At 40.9% G+C, this 24,103-nt stretch overlaps 1 protein-coding gene across 1 annotated transcript in view; it reads left to right on the top strand.

Annotated features, from left to right (window-relative positions):
- LOC136678670 (structural maintenance of chromosomes protein 3) overlaps positions 1–18,075 on the top strand; it is a 34,136-nt gene extending 16,061 nt beyond the window's left edge. Inside the window, exons 17-29 of the mRNA XM_066656757.1 lie at positions 290–431; positions 1,322–1,472; positions 1,887–2,037; positions 5,331–5,484; positions 6,078–6,236; positions 9,180–9,287; positions 9,700–9,808; positions 11,300–11,547; positions 12,339–12,551; positions 12,704–12,895; positions 13,269–13,446; positions 17,076–17,182; positions 17,357–18,075. Coding sequence (XP_066512854.1) covers positions 290–431; positions 1,322–1,472; positions 1,887–2,037; positions 5,331–5,484; positions 6,078–6,236; positions 9,180–9,287; positions 9,700–9,808; positions 11,300–11,547; positions 12,339–12,551; positions 12,704–12,895; positions 13,269–13,446; positions 17,076–17,182; positions 17,357–17,428 — 1,984 coding nt within the window. The 3' untranslated portion in view covers positions 17,429–18,075. The remainder of the gene's footprint in view (positions 1–289; positions 432–1,321; positions 1,473–1,886; positions 2,038–5,330; positions 5,485–6,077; positions 6,237–9,179; positions 9,288–9,699; positions 9,809–11,299; positions 11,548–12,338; positions 12,552–12,703; positions 12,896–13,268; positions 13,447–17,075; positions 17,183–17,356) is intronic.
- Positions 18,076–24,103: the final 6,028 nt, after the last annotated feature.

The following is a 24,103-nucleotide window of genomic DNA, read 5'->3' on the forward strand; positions in this document are numbered from 1 at the left end:
GGGGAAATTTTCTTCAAAAATATGCAGATCTCGTATATCTGCTTAATTTTATATAGCTAAATATTTTGTAATAAAGTAAGGAAACCCAAGAAGAGTGAATAAATGATCCTGTCTTCAGTTGCTACGTCAGTGTATGAAACTTTACTAATGTAAAGCAAAGAGAGACATATTTCATCTTTCTCTGTATACTGCTGTGCAACTTCTGCATCTACAGTGCTTCACAGTGTTCTCAATGGATGGGGAGCCAACTCTCTGCCAATAATGTAAACTCAAACTCTGTGTTTATCAGGCTATTTTACCATATCGTAGAGACTGATGAGGTGAGCACTAAGATTCTCATGGAGTTCAATAAAATGAACTTGCCTGGAGAGGTCACCTTTCTGCCCCTCAGCAAACTGGATGTACGTGACACTGCATACCCAGAGACTAACGTAAGTGGACAGACTGTATAGCAGTTTTTTTTTGTTTGTTTGTTTTTTGTTTTGTTTTTTTAAAGAAGAAACCCCAATGTACTGTTCTCTGTTGTTATGACAGTTAATGGAGAGAAAAAAAAACTATCTTCATATAGCCTTTCTACACTTTTTATTGTGGTCTTTCTGAAGGGGACGTCATACTCTGGCTCAGAATAGCTCATCCATTCTTTAAAACCTTTGAAAAAAAAAAAATGAGGGACAGCCTATCTGTTCCCCTCGTTTTTGTGATTTGTTGTGGTAGTGTTTCAGAGTAAGGGAATCACATTTTTTGCAGCCTGAAAGGGAACACAGTCATCGACACTTGCTTAGCTCTATTTTTGTCTTCTGCTGTATCAAACCACTACGTATGATGTTTCAGTTTTAAACAATTGAACATCTCGACCTTTGAACTCTTGTATGCAAGATTTGTGTTTACAAACCGCACTGTAGTTTACCAAGACAATGCTGCCAAATATGACTTTTTCCACGCCATATTTTCTGGGAGAATCCTCAAGAATTCTCAGTAATGGATTCTTGTGTAGTAATTTCTGTATTCAAATTCTGGCACTTAAACATTTAAGCAAGTCCTTAAGTACACATGCACATCCCTAATATTTATACCAGCTTGGTTTAACAGAGCCATACTTTGCATGTTTGTCGTTTCACATCTGTACTACATAAGTATTTGAATTATTGATGAAGCTTGACTCTATTTAGGGCATTGCTCCTCATAATAATTATGAAATAATAATTATTTAAATAATGCTTTTTAGAGACCATGTTATTTTGCATAGCAAAGCATATTTTCCCTGGCATATGTTATTGCCTGTATTTTGTGATTATGTTTAATGAACTTTCTTTCTCTTTAGGATGCCATTCCAATGATCAGCAAACTGCGATACAGCCCAAATTTTGACAAAGCTTTCAAGCATGTGTTTGGGAAAACTCTTATCTGCCGCAGTATGGAAGTATCCACCCAGTTGGCACGAGCCTTCACCATGGACTGCATCACTCTGGAGGGTACAGGGTTCTATGTCATTAAATCATCACAGCTAATAGTTTTTTTGCTATATGGTCTATGCAACCTACTAACCTATAGCTATGTAAACTACTAACCTTTATCTATGTATGTCTATATTTGTAGACACCTCTATAATGATTGAATACAGCTAATTTGTGTCCTCTTTGTCTGGACACCCATGTTTTTATAATACATGGTGAGAAGCACAAGACAGAATAAGACCATTTTGGAATAGCATGGCATGAGTTTAAGATTATCATACCCAATGGTGGGCCTCAGCTAAATGTTTATCGGGTAGATGCTCTCACTGAAGCAAAGGGGACCAATACCCTTCGTTCCCCTGAATACCCTTCTTTCAGCTTGGTATTGGGGCCGATATGTTGTTATCAACAGGTGTGTGTGTGTGTGTGTAGGTGACCAGGTGAGTCATCGTGGTGCTCTGACTGGTGGTTACTATGACACACGAAAGTCCCGCTTGGAGCTTCAAAAGGACATGCGGAAAGCCGAGGAGGAGCTTGCAGAGCTGGAGGCCAAATTAAATGAGAACCTCCGCAGAAATATTGAACATATCCTTTCCATAATGCAAGGGATTCCATTTTTTAAATAATTAAACCTTATGTAATTCTGCAGAGTAGTAATTGTTCATGGATTGCAAGTTTCTCACAAATTGAAACTTTATTTTGAAGGTATAGACAAAAGAAACTTGCACTTATTACACTATATTTTGTTGCAGAACACAGGAAAGAAGAATATTATGCTCATTTATTACACACAGACTGATATATTTCAAGAGTTTATTTCTTTAATTTGATTATTATAACTAACAACTAATGGAAACTTCAAATTCAAGAAAATTAGAATATTGTGAAAAGGTTCAATATTGAAGACAACTCATGCCATACTCTAATCAGCTAATTAACTCAAAACACCTGCAAAGACCTTTAAATGGTCTCTCAGTCTAGTTCTGTAGGCTACACAATCATGGGGAAGACACAAAACACAAAAGGTCATTGCTACAGAGGCTCGCTGTTTACAGAGCTCTGTGTCCGAGCACATTAATAGAGAGGCGAAGGGAAGGAAAAGATGTGGTAGAAAAAAGTTTACAAGCAATAGGGAAAACCGCACCATGGAGAGGATTGTGAAACAAAACCCATTCAAAAATGTGGGGAAGATCACAAAGACTTGACTGCGGCTGGAGTCAGTGCTTCAAAAACCACCACACACAGATGTATGCAAGACATGGGCCACTCTTGAACAAGCGTCAGAAGTGTCTCGACTAGGCTAAAGACAAAAAGGACTGGACTGCTGCTGAATGGTCCAAAGGTGTGTTCTCTGATAAATAAATTTTGCATTTCTTTTGGAAATCAAGGTTCCAGAGTCTGGAGAAACAGAGGAGAGGCACAGAAACCATGTTGCTTTAGGTCCAGTGTAAAGTTTCCACATTCGGTGATGGTCTAAGGTGCCATGTCCTGTGCTGGTGTTGGTCCACTTTGTCTACCAGGGAGTTTTAGAGCACATCATGCTGCTGATCAACTTTATGGAGATGCAGATTTCATTTTCCAACAGGACTTGACACCTGCACACAGTGCCAAAGCTACCAGTACCTGGTTTAAGGACCATGGTATCCCTGTTCTTAATTGGCCAGCAAACTCACCTAACCTTAACTTAATAAAACCTCTATGGGGTATTGTGAAGAGAAAGATACAACAATGCAGAAGAGCTGAAGGCCACTATCAGAGCAACCTGGGCTCTCATAACACCTGAGCAGTGCCACAGACTGATCGACTCCATGCCACGCCGCATTGCTGCAGTAATTCAGGCAAAAGGAGCCCCAACTAAGTACTGAGTGCTGTACATGTTCATACTTTTCAGTTGCCAGCGTTTCTAAAACCCCTTTTTTTTTTTTTTTTTTCAACTTTTTCATGATATTCTAATTTCATGCACCAGCATCTGTATGAACAATGTTAACTGTTAGCTAATGGCCTTATTTTTCTTTGCCCTGCACAGTGTGGAGAATGTCTGCTTGGAAAATTACAATATCATGTAATGTACTGTATGGTTCTGTTTAGTTTTACATTGCTCAGCAGCAGGGATTTATTTGTAGATGGCAGTAACTTTATTTTGTACAATTAATTCAGGTAATCTGTTAAGTTTTCCTGATTTTTTTTATGAGTTGTATTTCTTAGAAAACTTTGTACTAACTGTGAAGTGGGTGTTTTTGGCTGCTTCTTATTGGAACTTTGAGGCAGCAGGAGCTGTAAGATTGTTCTGTCCTCATACTGTTTTGTGTATGTTTGTCATGAAAAATGAGAGTTTTCAGGATTATGAGCACTCTTGCCTCATTCGTGTATGACTGTGCTAGTGTATGTCAAGGTTAACTGAGAGGCGGAAGTGGGGTAAGCTATGTGTGTGTCAATTGTAATCTGAGTTTGTTCTTAAGTGGAGTCTCAGAGGCCCAAAGCTGATTAACACGACACAGGACCGGAGGGGGCAACTACATGACTCACTCTTTCACTGTTATTAATGCACATGTGTGTATGAGTGTGTGTTTGTGAGAGGAGCATTGGGGATGAAGTGAAAGGGCAGGAGGTGTGGGTGCGTGTGTGTTAAAGATGAGGAAGGTCTGGAGGGAGTGATGCTACAGCAAGAGTTGTTAGTGTGATCCAGTGTCCAGTTTGTGTCAGGTGTGTGCGTGCGTGTATGTATGCATGCATGTGTGAGCGCACTTGTTGAATGAAATGTGGGCTTGGTGTGTTCGTGCCCCGCATGTAAGACATGATGTGTGTGTCCTGTGAATTTCGGTGAGCTCTTTGAGAGTCAGGATAGGAAAGACTTTATTTTTCATGTTATTACATTTCGGTGGTACAAATTTTTATTTGTAATTTTAGAATGTTTGCTTTAACAAAAAAAAAGCTGTGTTTTTTGGCAGTTATAGGGACATTGTTGCTCTTTGACCCTTCTGGTTTCTGGCACAAATGGTGAAATTCTCAGTCCATGTTTGTGTGTGTATGCATAAGTGTAAATGTGTGTACAATGGCTTTAAGATTGAAGGCTGTTAGTGTGTGAGGGTGGTTGGAATGGCTATGACATGGTGGCACTCCTGGGCTGAACTGATGAGTCAGACCCTGTGTGTGTGTGTGTATTTTTTAATTTATTTTTTGAATCCTGTTTTCATTCTTCAGCCTTCACTCTTATACTCCCCCCTCTCTCCAGGAGCTTTGTCTGCACTATTCTTAGAGATCCGTTCAGAATCCAAACAATGACATAACCCTGCGGTCTGCTCTTACACACTCCACAGAAGAATGAAACAAAGTTGCGCAAAGAAACACTTTGGTTATATGTGGAACAGACACTGAAGTTCCAGGAAGGATGTTTGACATCTTTGCTTGCTGGTCGTACTTAATCTCTATATTTGGAGACTCATTAGTTTATTGTTTTTTTTATTAATGTGCTAATCTAGTGTATTGAATTATTTTTATGCTGCTGTTGAAGCTGAAGTCACTTTATAAAGGCAGGGAATGGAGTTTTCCTCCAGTAGTAAGGCTATTAAAGGCTTAGTAAGGCTTGAAATTAAATGGTTATTTAGTATTGAGATTGGTATTGTGTGCCTTGAGGTATTAAAATACATTACTGATATGATAACTTCACATTTGTACATGAGTGTTGTAGAAAGTTTAGGTCTAGAAAGGTCTTTCTTGACCTTTCCGGATGTGTCTGTCGTTCAAAATTCAGAAGAAATCTTCTGTAATGTTACGATTTTAGATTATAGGGTTTTTTGCTCAACTAAGAAATGCTATATTATGACATAAGTATTTAAATACTGGTTTATGTTTTTGCGAACTCCTTAACTTCTGCATACGTATCAATAATGAGATCGATCAACTGATGAACCAAATGCAGCAGATTGAGACACAGCAGAGAAAGTTTAAAGCCTCCAGGGACAGCATCCTCTCTGAAATGAAGATGCTCAAGGAGAAGAGGCAACAGTCTGAAAAAACCTTCATGCCAAAGGTACAATATTCAGCACTCAGTGACAGATTCCTATATCTTATGCTAGACAATCATGACATATACTCATCAGAGAAAACCATGTAAAAGTCAGTGCTTGTATTCACTCATTCATTCATTATCTGTAACCGCTTATCCAAGTCAGGGTCGCGGTGGGTCCACAGCCTACCTGGAATCATTGAGCGCAATGCGGGAATACACCCTGGAGGGGGCGCCAGTCCTTCACAAGGCAACACAGACGCGCACACACACACATTCACTCACACCTACGGACACTTTGGAGTCGCCAATCCACCTACCAACGTGTGTTTTTGGAATGTGGGAGGAAACCGGAGCACCTGGAGGAAACCCACGCGGACGCGGTGAGAACACACCAACTCCTCACAGACGGTCACCCGGAGCGGGAATCGAACCCACAACCTCCAGGTTCCTGGAGCTGTGTGACTGCGACACTAGCTGTTGCACCACCGTGCCGCCCAGTGCTTGTATTACATACTAATAAAAATAAACATGAACCACACACATTCAAAGAAGTGAACTTTAAAAGAGAGTCAGAGTCCTTTGTGTTATTATCCCTCACCTCATCTCTTTTGCAGCAACGCAGTTTACAGAGTCTGGAGGCCAGTTTGCATGCAATGGAGAGCACGCGGGAGTCACTGAAAGCTGAGCTTGGGACTGACCTACTCTCGCAGCTTAGTCTGGAAGACCAGCGCCGTGTTGACGATCTAAATGATGAAATCAGACAGCTACAACAGGTTTGCAAAAGTTTTGCCTCCTATAATTTTGCATGAGGAGATCACAAATTTTAAACCCAAGTTACTGTTTAAAAGCTGACACAAGATATATAGGCACGTTTGATCAATGATGATATCTTGCTGGCATTTTGAAAAAAAAAAAGGGGGGGGGGTGGCATCTGTTGCATTCAACCTCTTATGGTGACAGTGTTATTGGGGAGTCCATGTTTATGGTATGAGTGGCAATAACACAGCACTTCTTGGGTTTTTTTTTTTATTTTTTTTATTTCTTCTTTCTTGTCTTAAAAAGATGTTGTCTTGTATGTGCTGCTGTTATGGCTAGGTAACGTGTATGTGGCATATGAGATACCAATGTGCAATATTGGCAGTCCTAGATTATTTCTTAGCCAATCTCATTGTGTGATCAGAACAAACTGTGGTGTAATATTCATTCATTTCTTCATTCATTATCTGTAACCAATATTTCTTGCCCATGGTAGGTCCAGAGCCTACCTGGAATTATTGGGTGCAAGGCAGGTTTTTTTATTTATTTTTTTTTTTTTTTAGACAGAGACAACATTAACATTCATACACACACGCGTGGACACTTTGAATAGCCAATCCATCTCCCAACATGTATTTTTGGACTGTGGGAGGAATAAGCACCCAAGGGAATCCCCACACAGGCATGAGTAAAACACCCCCAAACTCCTCACAGAGGACAGGTTTGAACCCACGATATAATAAGGACTCTTATCTAAGAGACTTCTGATAAAAGTCTGACAGCACACTACTCACTTCGTGCATTAGGCTTGGATATAGAAAGTGTTACATCCTGAGCACATCCGATTCTCTAAAAGCTGTGGTAATTATTAAGCATTTCAGATGGAAAATGTTAATTACCCTCATATATCAGCACATCCTACAGAAGATTATTTCTATTGCATCATTGTGCATGCTTAATGTGCAAATGAAGTTTCAAATGATGTATTCATTGTGGATCTGTGTGTGGGTGGTGCATCTGGCATAAAAAGGCACAAGCCTCATTTCAGTACCCAAGTGACTAAGTAATGTTTTTTTTTTTTTTTAAGAATACTAATATGGCTGCTTTTTGTTGTTGTTAACCCCTGAAATCTGAGGTCTTTCAGCCATGTCTGAGGTGATTTGACATGCCTTGATATTTTAACAAAGTTCACCTACCTAACAAAACGTTTGTTCCCAAAATGTTACACATGCTATTATTCAGCACAAACCCAGTAACAATAATGTGAGAAGTATGTATGTAATTCAACAGTTGACTATTCATGAGAAAGGTGAGAAATCCCCTCCACACTGTCAAAGATAATGGCCCATTTAACCCCCACCACATCAGTGAGACCAACTGAATCGTTTGTAAAAGGTGGCATTTATTTATTTAGCAAAGACACAATAAAAAAAGCCATACATATGAGCTTCAGATGGCTGCTTGAAAGCAGCAGAGAGTACCCAAGCTGTTTTCTTCCCTCTATCAGCTGAACTCTGTGCCTCTGCACATTTACAAAACATTTACGATCAGCTTCACAAATTCCTTCACTAGAATATGCTGCTGAAATAGCGTAGCGTCAATGCTAACAGCGCCAAACGTGCTGCAGAAAAACAAGTGAAATTTATATCACTCACTCATCACAAAATGAAGCTGTTCTACTATTATCATAAGAATACGAATGGCTGGGCCATCAAGGATCGCGGTCGGAGTCTCAGAGCCTCTTGTTAGTTATCGTTCTATAACAAAAAGGCGAAAATACATTTTTTTCAACCTATAATTTTTTTCTTATGTTTCTAGTACATTTGCGGAAGTGTTTTGGCGCAATTCTGATATATCACGCTGATGGGAGCGCTGACTCTAGAGGGTTAAGCAAGGCCTTTTTAGCAAAGTGTCACTTTTATTTATTAGACACATGAATATTTACTTTTGCATGATTTACAGCGATGATCTTATGCCTATGTGCGAGTAGGAACGTTATTTCACATTCTGTTATTAGTTCATCTATATTTCACATAGCGCTTTTCAACCAGTGAGGAAATGGAGCGGTTCCAGTTTGTGAAATAAATTTCCACCGACATAAACTTGTTTGCAAACAAGAAAAAAATAGTTCCCAGATGGAACCAAAGAACAGAAGGTTCTTGAGCATGAACCGTGTCTTTTCCGTGGGCATGTCAAGGTTCAGTAATTCGAGAGCTCAGAGCCTCACACGTAGTGTTATTGCCCAGTGGAGCTGGGCAGGGTTATTTACTGTGTTTCATATAAATAAATAATAGGAAATAAAAACAGGAGCATGCTTCATTTGTGTGTTTCTAGGGCTGTGTTTGGATTTAGCTATGTTACTCTACTGTTCACAAGCTAAACAGGACGGCTTAGAGCTCGGCAACAGCTCGGTATCTTACAGAGAGGAGGACTGCTGAATTTGTCTTATTTCACTTGTGTGTGTCTTTGTGGTGGAGAGACATTTTGTGGCATTGGTGTGGTTATAAAACTCCATATAGCTGCACACGGCCATATTAAACTTCAGTTTTACTCGAATAAATAAGTCATTGTAATTCTTAAAATCAACAAAATGTTTTGGTTGGGTTTGCTATTTGGTGGTAAATCATCTAGTATTGATTTTTAAACAAAATGATCAAGAAAATATATTTCTTATATATTATGAACAAAACTTTCTCTGCATTTATTAGTCCTGCCCTTCATATTTTCTGTACAACACAATCACATAATAAAAACCACATGTAAACAAAGACATTGATATGATGCTTCCAATGACAGGGGTATGTATTTTTGGCTTTCCTGTTTTTGAAATGCCAGAAACACCTCTGTGACAATGGTTATATGGCTAATGCCAGTCCGGCAAAACTAGGCTCGTCTAGTTTCTCTTCTTTTCTGTTTTTTAGCACTGCAGTATGTAAATATTATTCTTTTATTTCTCATAGGACAATAGACAGCTGCTAAATGAGAGAATTAAGCTGGAGGGTATTATGACCAGAGTAGAGACGTTCCTCAATGAGAACCTACGGAAACGCCTTGATCAGGTGGAACAGGTAGGTTACCATAACTCAGTTTACCAGATGTTTCCCTGCTGTAACACACATCTAATTCAGTTCAGTAGATTATCATTTAACCCTTATTTGAGGTACATTATGCATAGATTGTTTAAGCATAAAGATAAATCACTGTGCACTCTTTAACTGAAACTCCCTAATTTATTTCAACTTAAAAATTTGCCTGAAGATATTGAAGTCAAATATATTTATTTATATTTATTTTTTATTAAGAAAGTTTGTCCTTCATTTTGCCATTGTCTGAAAAGATGTGCACAGTATAATTGGATTTTGTATTTTTCGAGGTTAACACACTTTAGTCCATGGTGTATCAAGAGATGAGAACTCTGGAATTCTAGAGAACAAAAGGCCAAAAACACTAGGTTTGAGAATGATGTCTGTTGTGTTTTAGGAACTGAATGAGCTAAGGGAGACAGAAGGAGGAACGGTCCTTACAGCCACCACCTCAGAATTAGATGGAATCAACAAGCGCATTAAAGATACAATGGCTCGCTCAGAGGGTGAGTGTAGGAAAAATAAAAAATAAAAATTTCAATACATTCTGGATTTAAAGGAATTTAAAGGAACTTTAAAAAAAAAAAAAAAAAAAAAAAAAAAAGACAACAAACAACACACCAGCATTCTTACCCTGTCTAAATGGCTGATTTCAGAGCGAGGCACCTAGGAGTGATGAGCAGAAGATGTGTTTTTTTTTTTCTTTTTGGCCATTTCAATGGGTTCTATTTTTGCCTTATTTACTCAGAAACGTAATCCTCTGCACTTTGCTCTGTTTAATCCATTTAAAGGCAAGAAGGTGGGACAATTATGAAGTGTCTGCAATCTAATAAGCAGAATCACAATATCAGAACAACTTCTGCCCACAAAAGCTGACTGGGTTGTTTTTTATTTCAGTTTCTGGGTTGGTGGGCACAGGAGATGCACAAATAAATGTGCCAATGTGCTGAAAGTATTTTTTCCATAATATGTCCTCTCTGAACAAGCAGTAAAATTTATGTTTAGGAATTCAGAATTCTGAAAACATAGATCAAGTGTTTCAGAAACACATGAGAAAGTAATGTTCATTCATTCAGTATCTGTAACTGCTTATCCACTTCAGGGTCGCGGTGGGTCTAGAGCCTACCTGGAATCATTGGGCGCAAGGCAGGAATAAACCCTGGAGGGGGCGCCAGTCCTTCACAGGGCAACACAGACGCACACACACACATTTAGTTGAGTGCTGATGTAGCCATCTGGGTGTAACGTGTCAGTTTGCAAGATTTTGATGATTTCAGAGCTGACATTTAGATTTGTATGTATCAGCTGTGACTGCAGCTTGTTGCTTTTCTTTAAGTTTATTGCATCCTTTATCTCTGTCCTGTTTGACATAAAAGCAAGTCTTCTAAGTAGACAACATATGACTCTGATTTAGAGTGCCTGCTCTGAAAAAGAATACAGGATGTTGTGAATCTTAATGTTTCAGATCGTCAGAGGGACGCATTATTGATGTAATTGTAGGGTAATGTTGTATACCGCAGCATTTAAAATATGGAAGGTATCTCAAAATGAGGATGGTATTTCAAAATTATAACACACGAGTGGCATGTGAAATTTCTGTTCTATATCCTTGTATTTTTGAGCCAAAGATTTAATTTATGTGCATTTGAGAGCCACAGGGAGGGGGCGCTCACTGACTGATGATGTCACACTGATAACGGGTGTGGGGATACAAGCCCAGTAGCCCAATTCAGTTAGGAGTTTAGAGCTGAGTTTGGGTTGAAAGAGAGAAAGAAGCTGAAAACATAAAAACAAAATACTAAGAAGACACTTAATTTAACTTTATGCTTCATTCAACTTTTCAGCCAGACTACCCCCCCCCCCCTCACAGGAATACTGTATTCTGCGTTAATATTTTGAAACGGAATGATGGTATGAAAAATGTGGATGTCACCCATCCCTATGTAACTGTAACTTTAACGGTGCCAGAGTAATATCTTTCTCCTCTTGTTATTCAGACCTGGACTCACTAATTGATAAAACTGAAATTGAGATAAAAGACCATATCAAGAGCATGGAGCGCTGGAAGAACATTGAGAAGGAGCAGAATGATGCCATCAACCATGACACCAAGGAGCTTGAGAAGATGACCAACCGGCAGGGTATGCTGCTGAAGAAGAAAGAGGAGTGCATGAAAAAGATCCGTGAGCTTGGCTCTCTACCCCAAGAGGCGTTTGAGAAGTATCAGACACTCACGCTAAAACAGGTACGTATTAAACCCAGTTCCTTTTTATTGTTTGTTTTTTTTTCCCCTTTTTTCTTCATGGCTCATGTAATCTATTTGCTACATTGTTGTCTTTTCATGTTTTTATCCTCCAATTCCGAAGATTATTTGTTGACATCACTGCCCTGTTGTCTTTGTGCTCTTTTTACTTATCCCTTCCTCTGTTCTGCACCTTCCTTCATCCAACAGCTGCATACCTGAACTGCCAACATATTTTCTCTTTTCCTCTGCTGCTCTTCCCCCTCTCCCTCTCCTTTTCTGCTATCATAGGGCTCTCACAGTGTTCTCCTACACAAAGGTGACTCACATGTTCATTATCCCCCTCTCCCTCTTCATTATATTAATTTCTCTACAGACATTAGAGAACAATTAGGGGGATACTGAGAATCGTGTCATTTTCATATGTGCAGCTTTACATATCTTTAGGAATTTAGAACTCCTGTTGAAACATCACTTAAAGAAATTACTGCTGTCTATGTATGTAGCCTTGTTGAGCATTTCTTGCTTGATTCCAAAAAGAAAGGCTGCTTACATCACTAATTTTTTAGTCATAATTAGAAATCGGACCAACAAAGCCAGCCAAGAACACACCTGAGAATTTACAGTTTGATTTGGTTTATGATATTTTAATTCTGTTTACAGGGGCTGACATTTGATGCAGTGATTCTTGACATGTACTTTAAACGTGTGGAAGCTCACGTTTTAGTCATTCATTTTCTAAGTTTTGTATGTGCTGAGTTTCATCACTTCTTTTTGTCTTTGTTTTTATGCAGCTCTTCCGAAAGCTGGAGCAGTGTAACACAGAGCTAAAAAAGTACAGCCATGTGAACAAGAAGGCTCTGGACCAATTTGTGAACTTCTCTGAGCAGAAAGAGAAGCTGATAAAGCGGCAAGATGAGCTGGACAGGGGTTATAAATCCATCATGGAGCTCATGAATGTTCTGGAACTGCGTAAATATGAGGCCATCCAACTCACTTTCAAACAGGTATTGGCACCACACTCATTGTCTTACTGTTATCTGGACTCTCCTCATTACCTAAGACTGTATTTGGTAAGGAATTAATTCAGATTGCTTTAACATAGAGATACAGAGGGTTTATGTTAACCCTGTGTTATGTTAACCCATGTTTTCTACAGGTGTCTAAAAACTTCAGTGAGGTCTTCCAGAAGCTGGTTCCAGGAGGGAAGGCCACTTTGGTGATGAAGAAAGGAGATGCTGAGGGAGGACAATCACAGGATGAAGGAGAAGGAGGAACGGACAGTGAGAAAGGCTCTGCCTCTCAGAGCAGCGTGCCAAGTGTTGACCAGTTCACTGGAGTTGGAATCAGGGTAAGTGTGTGTGCGCACAATAAATATTTTAAATATTGTGTTTGATATATATTTGGCACTAATATAGTTAAATGTATATTTCGACAAAAATGTCGAATATAATAAAAAATATGTAGATATGACTTGAGGTTTTAACACAAAGGGGAATAAGCATGTCTTCCATTGATACATAAACTGTCAAACACACAATGCAGGAAAAAGCAGAGGAGTTGCATACTATCTAATTTATTGTACGACAGACCACTCCTGAACACTGGTTCAGAAGACATTTCAACACTTCAGATAATCTAACTCTGTCAAGCTGGGGTAAAATGCTTGGAGGAAATGAATCTAGCTTTAGCTTTGTTAACGGTCAGTCTTTCCTCTGTCTTAGGTGTCATTTACAGGTAAGCAGGGAGAGATGAGGGAGATGCAGCAACTGTCTGGAGGTCAGAAGTCTCTGGTGGCACTCGCCCTCATTTTCGCCATTCAGAAGTGTGACCCTGCCCCCTTTTACCTGTTTGATGAAATCGACCAGGCCCTGGATGCCCAGCACAGAAAAGCTGTGTCAGGTGAGAGAGACGCACTGAGTTATGTAACTCAGAATCAGATTTAATTGAAAATGATGACTCTAATGTTAAAGAAACAAAACTAATAAGAAGTTTGTTAGTACTGTACTGTTCATATTAACTGGGGCACCTTAGTCTTCAAGAATTATTCCTTTCGTTTCCATCCATCCATCCATTATCCACCGCTTGTCCGGGTCGCGGGGGAAGCAGTCGGAGCAAAGAAACCCAGACCTCCCTCTCCCCAGCCACCAACTCTAGCTCCTCCGGGGGTATGCCGAGGCGTTCCCAGGCCAGTCGAGACATATAGTCTCTCCAGCGTGTTCTTGGTCTGCCCCGGGGCCTCCTCCCCGTTGGACATGCCCGGAACAGCTCTCCAGGAAGGCGTCCAGGAGGCGTCCGAACCAGATGCCTGAACCACCTCAACTGGCTCCTCTCAACGTGGAGGAGCAGCGGCTCCACTCCGAGTCTCTCCCAGATGTCCGAGATCCTAACCTTGTCTCTAAGGGAGAGTCCAGACATCCTGCGGAGAAAACTTATTTCAGCCGCTTGTACCCGCAATCTCATTCTTTCGGTCACTACCCAAAGCTCGTGACCATAGGTGAGGGTTGGGACGTAGATTGAACGGTAAATCGAGAGCTTTGCTTTTGTGCTCAGCTCTCTCTTCACCACAACGGACCGGTACAGAGCCCGCATTACTGCTGACGCTGCACCGATCTGCCTGTCAATCTCACGCTCCATCTTTCCCTCACTCGTGAACAAGACCCCGAGGTATTTAAACTCCTCCACTTGAGGCAGGATCTCACTTCCAACCTGGAGAGAGCACTCCACCCTTTTCCGGCTGAGTACCATGGACTCGGACTTGGAGGTGCTGATCCTCATCCCTACCGCTTCACACTCGGCTGCAAACTGGTCCAGCAAGAGCTGGAGGTCCCGGCTCGATGAAGCCAACAAGACCACATCATCTGCAAAAAGCAGACATGGAATCCTGAGACCACCAAACCGGACACCCTCCGCCACTTGGCTACGCCGAGAAATTCTGTCCATAAAAATTGTGAACAGAACCGGTGACAACGGGCAGCCCTGACGGAGTCCAACTTACTGCCAGCCATACGAACCAGACTCCAGCTCTGTTTGTACAGGGACTGGATAGCTCGTAACAAAGAGCCCAGTACCCCATACTCCCTGAGCACCCCCCACAGAATACCCCGAGGGACATGGTCGAATGCCTTCTCCAGATCCACAAAACACATGTAGACTGGTTGAGCAAACTCCCATGCACCCTCCAGGATCCTAGCGAGGGTAAAGAGCTGGTCCTGTGTTCCACAACCGGGGCCGAATCCGCATTGTTCCTCCTGGATCCGAGGTTCAACTATCAGTCGGACTCTCTTCTCCAGTACCCCTGCATAGACCTTACCGGGGAGGCTGAGGAGTGTGATCCCCCTATAGTTGGAACACACCCTCCGATCCCCCTTTTTGAAAAGGGGAACCACCACCCCAGTCTGCCAGTCCAGAGGCGCTGCCCCCGATGTCCACGCGATGTTGCAAAGACGTGTCAACCAGGACAGCCCCACAACATCCAGAGTCTTGAGGAACCCGGGGTGAACCTCATCCACCCCCGGGGCCCTACCACCAAGGAGTTTCCCTACCACCTTGGCCACTTCAGCCCCAGTGATAGACAGTCGTTTTCCATGTTCTCACCGAGCTCCTCCCACACCCGAGTTTTTGCCTCAGCGACTGCCGAGGCCGCAAGCCGCTTGGCTCCTCGGTACCTGTCGGCTGCCTCCGGAGTCCCCTGAGCCAACCAGGCTCGATAGGACTCTTTCTTCAGCTTGACAGCCCCCCTCACCCGGGGTGTCCTCCACCGAGTGCGGGGATTGCCACCCCGACAGGCACTGACAACCTTGCAGCCACAGTTCCGTTCAGCCACCTCAACAATGGAGGTCCGGAACGTGGCCCACTCGGACTCAATGTCACCAGCCTCCCCCGGGATGCAGTCGAAGCTCTGCCGGATGTGGGAGTTGAAGATCTTTCTGACAGGTTCCTCTGCCAAACGTTCCCAGCAAACCCTCAGCACACGTTTGGGCCTGCCAGGTCTGTCCGGCATCCTCCCTCGCCATCTGATCCAACTCATCACAAGGTGGGGATCAGTTGACAGCTCAGCGCCTCTCTTCACCCGAGTGTCCAGAACATATGGCCGCAGGTCAGATGATACGACTATAAAGTCGTTCATCGAAATGCGGCCTAGGGTGTCCTGATGCCAGGTGTACTTGTGGACACTCTTATGTTCGAACATGGTGTTCGTAATGGACAAACTGTGACAGAAATCCAATAACTGAACACCACTCGGGTTCAGATTAGCGGGGCCGTTCCTCCCAATCACGCCTCTCCAGGTCTCACTGTCATTACCCATGTGAGCGTTGAAGTCCCCCAGCAGAACAATGGAGTCCCCAGAATGAGTGTTCTCCAGCACTCCCTCTAGGGTCCCCATCAAGGAATGGTACTCTGAACTGCTGTTCGGTGCATAAGCACAAACAACAGTCAGAGCCCTTTCCCCAACCCGAAGGCGCAGGGAAATTACCCTCTCGTCCACTGGGGTAAACCCCAACGTACAGGCTCTAAGCCGGGGGGCTATGAGTAAGCCCACACCTGCCTTACGCCTCTCACCCTGGGCAACTCCAGAGTGAAAGAGCATCCAGCCCCTCTCAAGGAGATTGGTTCCAGAGCCCATACTGTGTGTCGAGGTGAGCCCAACTATATCTAGCCGGTACCTCTCAACCTTGCGCACCAGCTCAGGCTCTTTTCCCACCAGAGAGGTTACGTTCCATGTTCCAAAAGCCAGTTTCAGTAACCGAGGATCAGAACGCCAGGGCCCCCGACCCCGACCGCCACACGATCCACAATGCACCAGACCCGGATTACTACCTCTCCCACAGGTGGTGGGCCCATGGGAGAGTGGACCCATGTATCTCCTTCGGGCTAATCCCGGCCGGACCCCATAGGTGAAAGTCCGGCCACCAGGCGCTCGCCAAGGAGCCCCTCCCCCAGGCCTGGCTCTAGGGTGAGGCCCCGGTAACCCTGCTCCGGGCAAGGGAGGCTGTGTCCACGTTTTTCTCTTTTTCATCCATGTCTTTATGGATCACTCTTTGTCTGGCCCATCACCTAGGACCAATTTGCCTTGGGAGACCCTACCAGGGGCTATTGCCCCCGACAACATAGCTCCTAGGCTCACGCAGGCACGCAAACCCCTCCACCACGTTAAGGTGGTGATCCAAGGAGGAGGTCCTTTGGTTTTATGAACTCTATTACCACTCTTGAGTAATGTACATTTAAAATCAAAAAGTTGTATACCAATGTTCCAAGAGCACCACCAAGCATGCACATGCCTTTCTTAGTTCAATTAGGTAGCAGGGCTTATGTTGGTATTAAATGCCAAATTGAATACCATTTGTTTTTGCTCTTTTAGCAAAAAAAAAACAAAAAAAAAAAAACACAGTTCTCTGCTTCCAATAAATTCCATGGGTAATATATTAAGAGATAAAAAAAACACATTTGAATTGAGTGGTCAGACTTTGAGTTTATTGTTCATTATTATTAGTATCATTATCATTATTCGTTTGTACTTGTGTTTGCAGATATGATTGTGGAGCTAGCTGGACATGCTCAGTTCATCACCACTACTTTCAGACCAGAGCTGCTGGAGTCAGCTGACAAATTCTATGGTGTCAAATTCAGAAACAAGGTATGTATAGTACTGAACAGTTTCTGCCTGTGAAGATTAGTGTGAGGATTTCATCTGTTGGATAATTGAAGTGAAGGTTTAATTTGAGCATCTTTTCATTTTCATCTTTAAATGTGAAAGAAAATCCATTAACATTCATTTTGCCTCATGCTCTGTCTGTGTCTGTGTCACAAGGTGAGTCACATTGATGTGATCTCGGCAGAGCAGGCAAAGGACTTTGTGGAGGACGACACCACTCATGGCTAAATAATGAAGATTACTCCTCTTCAATTGCTCTGCCTCTCCTTTAGTTCCTACGCTTTGTTCTGCCCAGTTTGAATGAATAAAACATGTAAAAGAGTTTTTTCTAATCTCATTTTGAGCAGAATAGATGTTTTTGTAAGCTGTTTAAGAAATGCTTTTTTCTTTTTTGTTATCTCATATTCCACAGAAAACACACTGAAAAAGCATGTTTTTTTTTGTTTTTGTTTTTTATTCTGCTGAAATGTGTTGTGCTAATGTTTTTATTATAACATTCATTTGAATTTGAAAGATATGTGAGGAGTCAATCACAACTTATTTTCATTTAACTAAATGGAAGTGAAGTTTTGATTAACTATACAGAAGCTCTCTCTGATAATGTTTTCCTTCCTGTTCAAGTGTCACAGGAAAAGCTGAAAACTCCTGTCCCTCCCTCCATACATTTGGAAAACACTTTTAAGTTTAAATAATTGTCTGTTTTTTTAAACAATTGTTACATATTTTTCTCATTTTGTAGTTTACCTGGTGCATTTTGAATGTTGTCTCTTTCTTGGATTCATTAGACTATTTTAGATCATTACAAGTAGTCTACTTTATTTCATAGCTGAATTTGTGTTTTTCACCAGTTACTCCAAAAGAATAAATAAAGATACCCAAACGTATATGATTGTGGTCTTGTTTCCTTCCTCACCTCTAGGTGTCACTGTCGTTACGAAATGGAGTTTTAGCAGAAGCATGACTACTGTGTATATGCTTGAGCTCCATGAGAGGGATCTGCTGTTTAAGAATGCTTTTGGAACTCCTGTATTAATTTAAATACTATGGCAACAAGAGTCTATGAAACGTAACTGGAAATCCCTGTGCCAAGTTTACCTTGAAGCATCACAGTAGTAGAAGCAGCACTGGAATTTTGCCCTTAGAATTTCCCTGTGATTTCCAATACCATTACATCCCAATTCAAAGGTCAACTCAACTCAAATGTTGGGGGGCTTTATTTATTATCACTCTAGCCAGCACTTAGCATTGAACAGGGTGACTGGTCTTTTGCAGAGCTGACATTTTTGGACAGCTGAACCCTAAAATATTTGATCCACCCCACTGATATTAGAGAAGCTCTTTGAAAGCATGTGACCAAATTTCAGTGGTTGTAAAATTGGTAAAACACAAAATCCACTTTTTATTTTGATTAATTTTCTGTAGATGGAGGTTGCCAAAAGATGATGGTTCTATGGAAAAGCAAAGAAGACACATGAACATAATGACAAATAGCTTGTCTTGATGCCTCAAAACAACAAAACTACTGAATGTTTGTTCAGAGCCTTTATGTATTTTATGGCTTTAATCCTACCTGAAGGTGACTTTTACCTGAGCTAATCGCAATAGTGCACATGGCCTCTCACAGTGTAATGCTTAAATAGTAGGCTAGTTGTTGTTTAAGAAGTAATGTTGGACACATGATAGCACACCATAATTAAGAAAAGGCCTCAGTAAAACATAAATCTGTCTTCTTTTTACAGTCGTATGGTGTACAAGTTAATTTGTTGTTCAACAGGTGCTGTGTTGAACCCACCAACTGCGTCCTTTGCCCTTCCCCTAGATCTTGCTCTTCTCTAGGTCCAATGTTAAGGTGTCTATAAACTTTTATTGGGTCTCCTGCTGAGAGAGCAGATGTGTTCAGCTGAACAGCCATCACTCTGGTCACTTTCCTGTCATTGGAACATTCAGCAGGAGCCGTCTAACCGGCTGCACATTCCGCTCTCTGTCCAAGGAATGAGAAATATCCTGAGAAACAAATAGTGGACCTGGCTCAGTGAGAACTACTTATTCCACAGGACATGTGTTCTTATGTGCTTTGTCACATTTTCTTTTAAATTGCTTTGGGACAAGAATAGCTAACAGCATTATAAAGTGCCAGAAACCACATAAACTAGTTTAAATTAAGCAGTAACCATATTCTCAGACAATTTTTATTTTATACAGCAGCCAGTATAGTAGCACCTGGTGTCTTTGATGTTTCAGATGTACCTAACCCTATTATAAACAAAGAGATATCTGGAGAACCACTCACTACTATAATAGGATTTTCAAGCACGTAGGAACCCATTTAGAATTTTTTTTCTCTATAATTTCAAACTTGAGTGTGGTGTGAAACGTTCAGCAAAGATTACATTAAAAACACAACACAGAAATATAAATCTTTCGTCAAATATGACCAAAATGCGATCCTCGGAGCTCTCTGAGAACGGTGTGGGCGTGGTCCAATACTAATGACTGCATGACTGACAGCTCGCTATCACTGGAGTACAGAATGCTTTTTACATTACCATGGCAACACACTGCCTCAAGACAGAGCAGTCGTGAGGTTTTTTCTGGGTTTTTGCTCTGAACTGTAATTTTACACAAGATACACAATGAAATGGCATAGGCGGGTAGAATTGGGATTATACAGCCACTCGTACGAACCTTCAGATGTGTTTGGTCTTTGTCTTTGGTGTGTTTTCGTCTGGTTATTTTGTTAACATAAGTTTAGGACCGGGAAACCTTCTAGAGTGTCTCCAAATTGGTGCTTTCCCCTGCTGCTTCTCTTCTATACTGCCAACCAAGTGGGTCTGCCTTCCCCGCTGCTACTCTGGTCTACACGCCAGTTCAGTGCAGCTGCTATCTCCGATGCTACTTTTGATACCCTTTCAAATGGTTTATCATAACGAATCACAGTCAAAATGTAAATAGAAGTTATGTGCTATGATTTCAAATTAATTATATACCGTGTTTCCCCGATAGTAAGACGCAGTGTGGGTTTTAGGGGGGTCGGCTAATGTAAGACGTACCCCGAAAGTACGTTGGAAAAATATAAGCCATAGAACCGGTACCTTTTGCTGCATTAACTGCGGGATGCGGACGGATCTGGAGCGGAGTGAGCGGAGGGATCTGGAGCGGAGTGAGCGGAGGGATGTGGAGGCCGCGGGAGCAGCAGTAATGTTGTCCGTGGTCCAACACGCAGCCTCAGTGCCCTCATGTGCAGCCGCTGGTGGTCGCTCTGATTGGCATGGCCATGGTTGTCATGGAATAAATCTGTTTTATCTTCCAGTATAACATATTCAAACTGTTCGTTCTTACCGTTTTTCATTGTTTTACATGTTATACATGGAAATACCGTCATGATACGGTTGTAACAAGACATTCTTGGCACTTGCTTTTATAAAACTGTTTTATGGTGAATACCATACTGTTCAGGTTGTTAATAAATGTTAATTTTATGGTTAAAACAAAAATCGACATTTTTTACCAATATAAGACATACACCGAAAGTAAGACATAGTGGGACTTTCGGGGGTAAAAAGAATGTAAGACACTGTCTTACTTTCGGGGAAACACGGTATATCAAATTAAAATTCACCATTAAAATTAATTTCATTAAAATGAAATGAATCCATTCCAGCCCCTCCCAAAAAAAGGTTTTCCTTTTCGTGCTCTATTGATTAATTTATTCGCTACACTGTAAAAACTACAATGCTATTAAAAAACAGTGATACAGCAGTGAATAATGAATAAAGAATAATGATAAGGGGGACTAATTTTAACCAGGGGGGTCTTGGGTAATTGCCTCATAGCAGCAAATTTCTTTGACGAGGTACAGATTAAGCCAAGCCACAAGGAGCTACAAAGATAACACTAGTTCTATCTAAAGCAGAGCTGTAGTTCTCAGTATTTCAGTATACATACATATACAGTATATTCTAAAACAGTCCTAACGACATCTATGTGGCAAAATAGCCAAGTGAACTGAACACTCGCTGGGCTACCTAACGACGGGTGGTGTAAGCTCGCTTGCTCATTACTCAAATCTCAGCTCGCTTTATCAAACAAAAAATCAAAGTGACGGCTCCTATATCAGAAAATTTGTAAGTTGATTCACTCGTAAGTCAAGGTTTCACTATATATTCATTCATTGTCTTTAACCACTTATCCAGTTCAGGGTTCGTGGAGGGTCCGGAGTCTACCCGGAATCATTGGGCGCAAGGCATAAACACACCCTGGAGGGGGCGCCAGTCCTTCACAGGGAGACACACACACACACACACACACACATTCACTCACACCTATGAACACTTTCTTTGACTACTAACATGTGTTTTTGGACCGTGGGAGGAAACCAGAGCACCTGGAGGAAATGCGGACATGGGGAGAACACAAATCCTCACAGTCACCCAGAGCGGGACTTGAGCCCACAATCTCCAGGTCCCTGGAGCTGTGTGACTAAGACACTATCTGCTGTGCCACCATGCGGCCCCCTGCCAAAATTATAACTAAACTAGAAATATAATAAATAAATAAATGAATGAATAAATGACACATAAAAACAAAGAAAAATAAATAAACTGGAGGGGGGGAGGTTAATATATTTTATGATTTGTTTATTTATGCATCTATTTTTTTATTTTAAAATAAATAACAAAAATTACTCAAATTTTTTATTTCCTATCTCCTATTCCTATATCATTTTTTTTAATTTATTTTTTCTGCATTTATATTTTTAACTTTTGTTTGATTTACTTCATCATTAATTAATTCTGTTTTATTCATAAATTTCTTTATTTCTTTATTTATTCCTCAATATTTGCTAATGAAGGAGGCATGTTTTTCACGTTCAGGCTTAGCAGTTAAGTCACACAACAGAGCAGTTGATTGTAATAGAAGTGTCCCAGAGCAAAAATGTCAGGGCGAAGATTGGTGTCGGATCTGCTCAGAGAAGCAGCTGCTCGCCTCAGTGAAATGGAGAAATGTATGTATCCGCTTAAAAGAATAAATAATAATATCAATACATAACAATGAAAAAAGAAATAAAAATAAATAACAAAAATATATTTATAAAATTAAATTAGGAGAGAGTGAGGAAAGTAAATTAAATACACATGCATGTAAACAGAAATTTTAATTTATGTAAGATTTTATTTATTTTCTCTGAGATTTTTACATTTATTTTTATATTTATTATCATTATTATGGAGGAAATAATTTTTATTGAGTCGTTTGTTTATTTACTTTTTTGGCAGGTTTGGTCCTTCATACACTGCATGGTGCTCGGTTGGTGAAATTCAGATGTAGTTAAAGTTAAATTGATGTAGCCTATAAATTCTCCTTGTTTGAGAGTAAGATAATTGAAAAACAAACAGAAAAGAGATTTAAGCCCTACATCCCTTTTTAGTCCCTTTTAACACTGCCAAATCTATACTCAAATGTGAGGTAACATTAACATTAAGTGGCTTGAAATCTTGAACAAAAGCTGTGCTTACATTAGAAAGCACCAGATAAAATAACAGCACTAGTGCTTTCTGGCACCTTTATTCAGACCTAATAATGCAAACATAATTTTTATTGCTGTTTTTTCACTGTTTTAGGTTGCTGCTCTATAGCTCACCTCTTGAAAATGCATTACTGTCTCAAGGTTACTACTTCAGTTAGGCCTAACTGCTTTGAATTTAGAAACAGTTGTGGAGCAGATCATGATCTACTTTGTAATATAATGTAATTCACTGTAAAATGGTTTATCAGTTTAACCTAAAAATACTGATTAACAGTGTGTACAAGCAAATTAAATAGTTTATTGTATTTTCTCCAAAATGACGTTATATGTGGAAAATGTATCAAAATCAGAATGCAATGATGTGCAAATCATTTACTCCTTATAGTACAGCGATAACATTTGATATGTTGGAATTTAGAAGAATTTTAGATTTTTGAGAAAGTAGTGCCCAATTAAAGAGTGATGCTAGAAACACATTCCAAAAAGTTGGGCATGTTCACCACTGTGTTGCATCACCTCATATTTTAACAACACTTTTTTGAATTCAGGAGACCATTCTTACTTGACCTAGGATACTGCTCAGGTCTCTGTAATAGTATATTTTATTTCATAATTTACCAGCTATGTTCAATGGGAGGGCCGCAGCAGGTAGTGTCACAGTCACACAGCTCCATGGATCTGGAGATTGTGGGTTCGAGTCCTGATCCAGGTGACTGTCTGCGAGGAGTTTGGGGTGTTCTCCCCGTGTCTGTGTGGGTTTCCTCCGGGTGCTCCGGTTTCCTCTCACAGTCAGATTGGTGACTCAGAAGTGTCCATAGGTGTCAGTGAGAGTGTGTTACCTTGCGAAGGACTGATGCCCCCTCCAGGGTGTGTTCCCGCCTTGTGCCCAATGATGCTCAATGCTCAATGGGTATGAACTCTTTCAGCACCTCTTTTTACAATGGGACACTGCTGTTGTAATACATGCAAAATGAAGATTGGCAATAAGCAAGTTCTAGAAGGCATCACGTTGCTCCAAAACCTGTATGTATTGTTCAGCATTAATGGTGCATTTGCAGATGTGCATTCACCAATGGCACATGCACTAATGCACCCTCTTAACAGCATGGCTTTTGAAGTATATGCTTATAAATGGTCCCTTTTATCCCAGAGGACACGACATCCATGATTTCCAAAATATATTTCAAATATTGATTTGTTAGTTTCCACTTTGTCTCAGTCTATCTTATATGAGCTCAGGCCCAGAGAAAGCAATTGGGTTTCTGGATCCTGTTTATGTATGGTTTGTTTATTGCACGATAGAGTTTTAACAATAGCAATTGTGGATTCAGGGACAAACTGGTTTTTGAAGTGTTTCTGAGTCGATGCAGTCATTT

Source organism: Hoplias malabaricus, chromosome Y (assembly GCF_029633855.1).
Source record: "Hoplias malabaricus isolate fHopMal1 chromosome Y, fHopMal1.hap1, whole genome shotgun sequence".
NCBI classification, from domain to species: Eukaryota; Metazoa; Chordata; class Actinopteri; order Characiformes; family Erythrinidae; genus Hoplias; species Hoplias malabaricus.